This window comes from Botrytis sinoallii (genome assembly GCF_014898435.1).
Source record: "Botrytis sinoallii strain Bc 23 chromosome Unknown BSIN_003, whole genome shotgun sequence".
NCBI lineage: Eukaryota > Fungi > Ascomycota > Leotiomycetes > Helotiales > Sclerotiniaceae > Botrytis > Botrytis sinoallii.
The window spans coordinates 2,099,406-2,108,560 of NW_024066030.1; the positions used below are offsets into that span (position 1 = coordinate 2,099,406).

The window sequence follows — 9,155 nt, forward strand, 5'->3', positions numbered from 1 at the left end:
CATGAAGAAATTAGATGAAGTTTTGGTGATGTTTATGGCAGGACGGACCGGATATGATCATTGTCTCATATAAAGTAATTGGTTTGAGTTCATCTGATTCGGGTCATGAAGTGGGTTTGTTGCTTATGTTTATGATGCGTTTATCCGTGCTTGGCATTGGATAGAAGCTTGAAAAAACGAAACGGGGAATCTAGAATCCTAACTCGGAATTCGGCTGTTGGATGTTAGATGTCGGATATGTTTGTTTCTTTTGAAAGGAGTAAGTGTGTGTTGTATATATTTGAATGAAGGGGTAGATGAAGGGTTAGCGATAGGTACCTGTCATCGCTTCGCTTTTGAGGCGGCTTTATTGAATCCCCCTTCTCATGTCTAACCCTTCACCAATTTCCAGACATCATTCGATGGAGATGTATAGTCGATTCTCCCATCCAACCATTAATCACCAATTTCAATTCCCATTCTTCTCCTCCTTAACACATAGAACATACGCCGGCGGACCGCCTGTCCGTATCCCTTTCACCAATTCTTATATCTCAACATATACCCCCCCTCATATATTTCCATTGATAATTCACATCATCCAAATGAATCCATTCCTTTCTTTTCCATTCATCCAAATCATCATACCCAGGATTTCTACAGAAAAAAGTTAATCTAATGTGGAGAAATAATATCCGTCAGATATATTAACAACCAGGATTGTTCGACGTATTTTGAAACATGAACATGGTTTTTCAGATCTTAGACGAGATTCTTTCGATTGGTTAGCCCCGCTATAACGGATCTTTTAGCCGCTGAACATACTAAGACATGCACGTGATTTTCACGTGTGACGTGCCGAGCCGAGCCACTGTGGCGTGCTTGCTTTGGGTTCCAAGGTTGCAGGTGGGGCTGGTGAAAATGGAAGGGACCAAAGAGTGAGGGGGGAGTGAGGGGAAGTGATAGACATCAAGGATAAATGGATGAAATCAGGGTAGAACGATGTTTGTGTAGTACTGTTCTCCTCACTAGCAGTAGAATCTCAAACATCTGAGAACGATTGTCGGAGAATAATAACGGGTTCAACGGCTTCCTTACTAGGCCAAGCTTGTCTTGTACCTAGCCAAAACACCTTCCTTCCTTCACAACGTTGAACCATTTATCCATATATCCATTATATAACATCGAGACAACAACCAAGTGCTCCGGAAAAGCAATGTTTGCTTCGATTCGCAATTACTACCGAGCCCCCGCATCTGCATAGAGATGTACGCAATATGCATACTCAAGCCCCTCTCAGCTCATCTCGAACCATCACAAGGCTGCCACTATATACAAATCATCAATATCAAATAACAGATCAGCGAGCAAACTTTACACGCCGATCTTCGGAGTGTCGGGTTTGATCCTGATAACTAGCGGGGTGTTATGTAGTAGGAAAGTCGCTCAAGGCTTTGCGCCATGTGAAGTATACTTACTGTAAGTTACATTCTGTACTGCCACGCAAGCTATACGAAGCAGATTCGCAGAGATCTTCGAGGCGAAGATGTGAAGATGTGAAGAGGCGAAGTATTGACTTACATATCTTGAGCACACAAAGGAGAGTCTAGAATAGGATTGGATATCACATTGCGTACGTGTGCACACAGCTACACTACAGTCCTCAATTCCTCATCTCCCATCCTCGATTCGCACCCGGTAAACTTCTTTAAATTGGAACCAGACGCCAGTGACAAAGCGTTATCAGATGCATGTATGTAGATGTACATGCCCTCCTACATTCTCGTTCCTTTTCGCCCCCACAACATCAGCCGATCGAATGAATTATCAAGCTAGGTAGCTATCTATCTTTTGAACTATTGATCTAATCCTCGTCTTCTAGTTTTAATCTCTTGATGTGCTTTGTTTAGATCTACATTGACGCATTATACTAATGCTGTGAAGAGCAATTATTCAAAAATCGATGGACATTCGCAGAGAATAGCCTGTACCCGCATTACAGATGAGTTCTCTCGCATTCCCACAAAGACCGTTCTAGATCTCCGATGCCGGGAACTTATTTATCACTTCCTAGATCTAAAGAAGTTTTTGATATCGTCGAGGTACACCGGTACAAATAGTAATCCCTTGGTGTCTCGATATCAGATCCTCCTAGTTCACCACCCTTTCCTTCTCCCCGGAAATATTTCCCCGCACACAGACTTAGCACCGAGCAGAAAGGTTTCCACGGTTTTAGACCTGCATAAACCTATTCGAGTTACGGTATCTAGTCTAGAAAACATCTTTTTGCCTCCCATTGATTTTTGATTTTGATTTTGAGTTTCCAACCCGAATGTTGTGGCGGAAAATGTCCACTTCGATCGTCCCGTTTCATGTGCCGTGAATTTTCTTCCGCTTTAGTTGAGCTACTGCTAATGAAGCCGATGATGTGAGCCCAGAAACTCTATTCCATCACAATTGCCCTCTATCGAAATCATTTCTGTTTACTCTGGTTTGTCTACAAAGTTCACATCCCGTATGCCATGACTTCATCCACCATCTTGCAAGTCCGCTCCTCATAACGTATTATCACAAAGTCTTATGTAAATCACTCACTAAATCAAACAGCCCAAAAAATTGAATCAAGAATTCTTAATTCCACTATCTACCTATCTGTTAATTACACATCATATACCTGATGGTGGTTTTATTCGTATGTCCTATGCTATGCTATCACTCCGCTGTTCATCACAAGTACTGTTATGCCGCTATTCCCACCACTCAAAAGAATCATAAACCAAATCCCACCCGCTGTAATACCATGCATGCAAAGCACATTAAGAGTCAAAGAAAGAGAACTAAACTGATATGCCCCATTTCTTGATCATCAAGCAATCCATACTCCACCATACATTTTTGACGCCCATCCCCATCATCCATCCATTCATTTCATGTATGCGCTCAATCTAATCCTCCCATAAAACCACGCAGAAAGAAAGAAAAAGCTTTTTCTGAACTCTGCACTCCAGAGCCGAAAAAGAAAACAAAGGAAAATAGGATAGTAACACCAGATATCTATCATCAAAGCACTTGAGACGTTTTATTTTGACTCTTAACGAAGCACATCCAGATGAAATAAAGCAGTGTCCATGTTCCTCAAAAAATCAGACGTAATCTGAACCATCCCCTCCGAATTTGCAAATTTGTAGGATATCTTTGAGTGACAACCAATGTGATACCAATGTGATTAAAGAAGTTGGCTGATGGTCATCGTCCGATTGGAGTTTCGAGGAGAGTAGTGAAAGAGAGACCGTAATTATCAGATTTTAGTTGTCGTTGTCATTGTCGTTGTCATTGCAAAGGAAATAATGCACAATCAAGCAGAAGCAAGGCGAAGCAAACTTTTGAATGAATCCGATAGTCCGATGTAGGAAGAACCATTATTAAAGAAAACCGAGAAGATAAAGCAAGTAGCAAGCATAAGTGTGTAGATGGGTATCATAAAGCAATTTGTATGCGCCCATCCGAAAACAATCGTCCCAAAACCGAAAGGAATCAAAATCAAAAATCAATGTGAAATAGATTATGAGACTTAATCGCCTTGTTCGTATTAACGGCGTCTGGGGATGTTATCCTCATACATCTGGTTGTTTCGCATATGAGGATTTTGTTGGGCGCGTCTGCCACTTGATTGGGAGCGTTGCTGAGTAGAGAAGTTACTACCTTGACCAACTGGGCCTGCAATAGGGCTATTAGCAACGCTGCTACCGGCTGGAGATTCTTGACGGTATTGTTGCTGTTGACCAAATTGTTGTTGTTGACCAAATTGACGACGACTTTGTTGTTGCTGTTGTTGCATATTATAAGTGCTTTGACGGATAGCTTGTTGACGGGGGTCATTCATTTGGGCAAAACCTGATTGTTGGTACTGAGGAGTAGAGAACTCAACATTGCTGTTAAAGTTTTGGGAAGACATAAGGTTTGGAACCATCATGTTTGGTTGCATTGCATTTCTGCCAACCATCATATCAGATTGGGAACGTTGATGCGAAGGACGAACACGACCTTGCATGCCTTGCATACCCATGTTCATGCCCATGCTTCCACCATTCATACTGAAGCCAGTCTCCATGTGTTGAATTTGAGTTTCGACTTGGTTTTGATGAATTCCCAATGGACGAGCAACAGGTGCAGCTAATGGTGATTGATAGACAGAAGAAGCACGAGCATGTGTACGACCTCTTGGAAACTCGAAATCATTGTCAACGACAGGGGATTGATGATTCTCATCAATGCGATCAAAGCCAGTGTTAGTGAAAGCGGGCTGGAATGAGCGGCGACGTTCGAAAGTCGATGGAACGGGTGCGAATTGCAAATTTTGAGCATTAGCATCATTTGAATTATGACGACGACGCTTCAATGTAGTGCTGTATGTAGGGACTCCTCCATTGTTTGGGCTTTGAGATTGGACTGGTTGACTCATTCTACGATCTTGTCCTGAAGGAGTACCGTAATTTTGAGCCTTCATCGCACTTACACCAAGAGATTGGGAACGCTTATGACCTGCGGAAGAGACTTTGCGCTTGGCATACCCCTTTGGGGATTTTGGCTCATCTTGATCGACGGTGATGTTCGGCAAAATTTCAATGTCTGGGAAACATGGTAGAAGATCATCAAGAACCTCTTGGTGAAGGCGGTTGAAGATTTCGAGAATTTCCTCAGTGGTATAACCTGATCCAATGACAGAGAGGAGCCAATCCGGGACAGCAGTTGGTGGACGCGGACCTTGATCATCATCGCCCTCATCCTCGTCATCGAATCGTCTCTTTCGACCAGAACCCTTGAGTTCATCCAAACGCTTCTGCTCACGCTTTCTGATAGCAATACCCCAATCTTTGATAGTACCGGGTTCTCCACGACGCTTATTTTGTGCAGACCAGTCGTAAACACGTCGGATCTGTTGCTGAACCAAGTCGCATTGCAACTTGGCATACTCCTTAGGGTTACGATAACGGGAGCGTTGGTAATGCTTGCGACAATAATGAACCCAAACAGATTGTGGAATCAATCTAGTACACATCTTATTGCGGCCGAAGATATGCGAGATAGCTTTGCGAGGTTGCGATCCCGTGTCACAATTGGGGATATACATACACTCCGGAGGAGTGTCTGCATCAGTTCCATCTGCTGGTGGTGGTGTGACTGGATCACCTTCTGCATCCTCATCATCATCCAATGGTGATGGTAAGTTTGCAAGACGGGTTGAATTAGGTGGAGTGGGCTCAGGAATTGGACCAACACCAGATGCTGGAACACGACTTGGTCGGCGCAAAATTGGAGCAGAAATATTTCTCTTATGCAATGTAGGATTCATAGCACCATTATTTGACTCGATGGGAGCGCCGCGATAAAAATTGCTACTACTGAATTTATGTTAGTCAAGTACAAGAGTTGATAGCAAAAATAACATCAGATTGAAATAATCATCAGACCAAAAATTATTGTATGGAGGATAAACTTACTGATCTGACTCGAAACCGTTATCACTTGGATCTGTGTTCAAACGTGGCAAATCCGGGCGTCTGATCAACATAGCATCACTTGGAGAACCAGGTCGACTCTCAGATTCTCTAACAGAATCAACCTGGTCTGGAGCTCCTGGAGCAGCAACGACACTTTGAGAACGAGCATCATTGTTCTTAGGAGATGATCGAGATGATTCTTGTTCTGCTAAAGCAGCTAGAGCATCTAGGTTCTCTGTTGGACTAGATACCATGATGCTAATTTTCCTTGTGTTGTGGGGAGAAGTTGGTGCTGAATGCGATCCGACTTTATTTTGGGAGGTAATAGAGTAAGAACAACTTAAATCTATAGAGTTTTCCACTGCAGAATTGCAGTATTGATGTGAAAAGCTAATAGGATGACTGTTGTTCGTGCTGAAAGAAGATAATCGAGAATGGTTCGAAGAAGAGGTGGCTGTTGAGTTGGTTGTTGATGTGAAAGAAGATAAACTGCTCCGGCTATCAGAGAATTTATGATTTGACCTTTCCGAATCTGTCCCGTGTGAATCATAACAGTGAATTCTCGGATTGCCGCTTTTCACCGTACTCAACTCATTTCCTGTACCGAGCTCTCCGATATTAATCGTATGATTTGAGGTATTGATTGGTAGTGAATAGCCATTTGCGTCCCATGGTGTTCGATTTCTTGATGGTAATACAAATCGCTCTCCTTGACGCTTTTGCTGCTCAGCAGCAGCGCTATTTGAATTCAATAACGATGTTACATCCATCTTGAAGTGAATGAAGTTATGAACTTTCAATTAAAAGATCCTCCGCGCTGCAGGGTGTTGTTTCTTTGCCTTTCAAATAGGCCTTCTGGCAGTGAATATTCCTTTCTCCAATGCCTTGCAAAGTTGCGAAAGGGTTTAGAATCAGTATTAGTCTTTGTCGACTTGATATAAAGATTGATTGTTGACCTTTCGATTCAAAAGAAGGTCGAGGAGGATATGTGGCAATAAAGTATATTGAATGATGCAGGTTGTTTCAGAGTTCGTACTGAACTAATGGACTTGATTGACAGGGAGTATCCTTTGTTCAGATTGACTTCGATAGAGTGATACTGTGTAAGAACAGTGGTGCTGATCCAAAATGCTCTTGCGAATTGACAAGGCTAAACTAATTCTTGGATCGACGTCCGACAATGCATTGACCTCATCGGACACGTTCGAAACACCTATTATGAAGCTTTGGTGTATCGTTGATATCGTCCAAACATCTAACCTGATGGAACTGATTTGCGGGATCTCCTAAAGTCCCGAGGAAACAATGAGATAATTCTCTGCCTTCAAGTCTTGTCGAAACGTTTAGGCTTTCCAGCTTGGACGATAGCTATCTGCTCATTTGAAGGTTCGATATATCAGGCAAGCCAAGAATTTGACAACTTTCGAATCTCCCAAGTGTCTGATCTTGTCCTTTGATCTTTAAGTTGAACTATTGTTGAAAGGAGACTTTATCGAGGATATCAAGATTTGGAATATACTGACGTCGAGACAAATTGACAAACAAAATTTGATTCCGAAGTCGAGCAAATGAGTGGACAGAAAAGATAAGACGAAGCCAAGAAAGATGATGGACACTACTAAGAATGAAGTAGGGCTACTTCGGGTATGCGCGACCGGATAATGATGAAGAAACAACAGAAGAAGAGGCAACTGGCGGCGACATACATAACCCTAAGTGGTACTGTAAAGACATTGGATGCTGGATATGAAGCAAGGTCAGTGAGGAGTGAAGATCCAATCCGAGGACTAGAAGTGGTGAACTTGCATGAGTGGCATTGAGTGCATTGAGTTCACTAGCAAAACGGGACTTTGTCCAGTGTTTGATGTTAAGATTCCCCACACTCTATACTCCTGTTATACACTTGATCCATGCTCACTGGGTAGGCTAGCTAAACTGGGTCCCATCTTCGGAGCCTTGTCGATAGTAGTCCAGGGGTCTCTTGGTCGAGTTTTTCCTGTTTATGGGTGAACCCATAGAATTCTTGGCCCTTGTGCTCGGTAGGGAAATTTTAGATCCATGAATAGCGGCCGTGTGGCAGTGTGGTCCGCCATGTTTCGAGATTTCCTTTAGATGGGGATCATCATCTGAACACTTGGATCTTCTTCACCCGGGTTATGGTGAATCACAATTGACACAACACACGATTGACCCCAATTCTCCACACAAGCTACTTTGAGAAGCTGATGCGAAAAATCAAAGTGTGGAACATATGGAGTAGAAGCAATAACGGAGTTGACTTGGCCAATGTTTCCATAAATCAGTCAAAAGATACATTTGTTGAATTTGCATGATTCAAGATTGAAGACCACCAAACAAACTTCGCCAACTTCTAGAATGACATGTTTGATATGAAGTCTAGTGGTCGATTTCGAAATTCGTTCAATCGTTTCAATTTGACTGGGTGTCTGACCAGTGAGCTCACGGACAGATGCAGTTCGGTAGTCCGAGTGCATCGTCTCTTACTACTCTAGTTTAATGAGGATAAACACTAAATGGCAGTGAGTGATGGCTCTGAAGGGCCTTTCAAATTTGGCGCCAGCTTGTGCAGATGAAAAGAGTACTCAAAATAGATGGGATACCTCGATACTTCGATACGGCTTTTTTTGTTGTTGAGGAGGGTAGTTTTCCGTTCAACAAAAGACAATTACACCAAATTCGGGTGTGGTATGTGCGGGTGTTTTAGCAAGTCGTTTCTAAACTTTGCCAATGTGCTGATAGGCTAGATGATAGTGGGCTGGATAGATGATGGCGTTTTGGTTCGATGCCTGCAGCCACGCGGAAGCAAAAATGTACCTTCGTATAAAGAGCTGTAAGGGGAGAATGCACATGAGGCTGACCTATGAATAAGTCGTCTTGCCATCGTGACTATGCTGTGGAACGACAGATGACAGCTGCAGAAGGGTTATTTGCATGGCAAAAAAGGACTTACGGGAAGTAGGCATGTTTTTCTACCTGATGTTCAGAAGACGTGTGTATATCCAATCCTATCTCAAATCAGATGGAGATTTTATTCTCGCTGTGTTCAGCTCGTGCTTCTGCCAGGTTATGGTTTGTGTTGTTGCTTGCCAACACATCCATCCATCGTCAACACAAAAGAGTACGGAGAAAAGCATATGTTCTGTATACAGTACAATACAGTAAGTAGAATACAATATAGTACATTACATACATACATACATACATACATACAGACACACACACACACATACATACATACGTATCGGAGGTGGCTGGGGTCCATGGCAATTCCCTTTATTGATCTTTCTATTTGGTACACTACATCGTACATCTTCGTAATTGCCATTGAGATAAAAAGAATGTGCGTCGTCACAGAGTGGTACCATGTCGTCACCAAATCCTGAGGTCTGAATGGAATCGATTCCGGAGTATATGTGCATTCATGGGTTATGTGTGAGTGGCTAGACTGAGGTATGAGATAAGTGAGGTGAACATTGATGAGAGATGGAAAAAAGAAAAGATTGAGAAAAATGTATCTTACCGTGAATTTAATTTTAATTGCTCAAAACTCATGATTAGTGGCCGAGCTTTCGTTTCATGTTTTGCTGGGATTACCTACACAAGGAGACAAGGTTCGTAGGTATTAATGTGTGCTGCGTGCTGTGTGCGGCGTGC

The 9,155-nt window shown here is 42.6% G+C and overlaps 1 protein-coding gene across 1 annotated transcript; it reads right to left on the minus strand.

Annotated features, from left to right (window-relative positions):
* Positions 1–3,568: 3,568 nt before the first annotated feature.
* Positions 3,569–6,250, minus strand: EAF02_002317 (uncharacterized protein; the record flags this gene model as incomplete). The annotated part of the gene is made up of 2 exons (XM_038898365.1): positions 3,569–5,381; positions 5,481–6,250. 2 exons carry the CDS (start codon positions 6,248–6,250, stop codon positions 3,569–3,571), a joined length of 2,583 nt encoding a protein of 860 aa, XP_038762057.1.
* Positions 6,251–9,155: the final 2,905 nt, after the last annotated feature.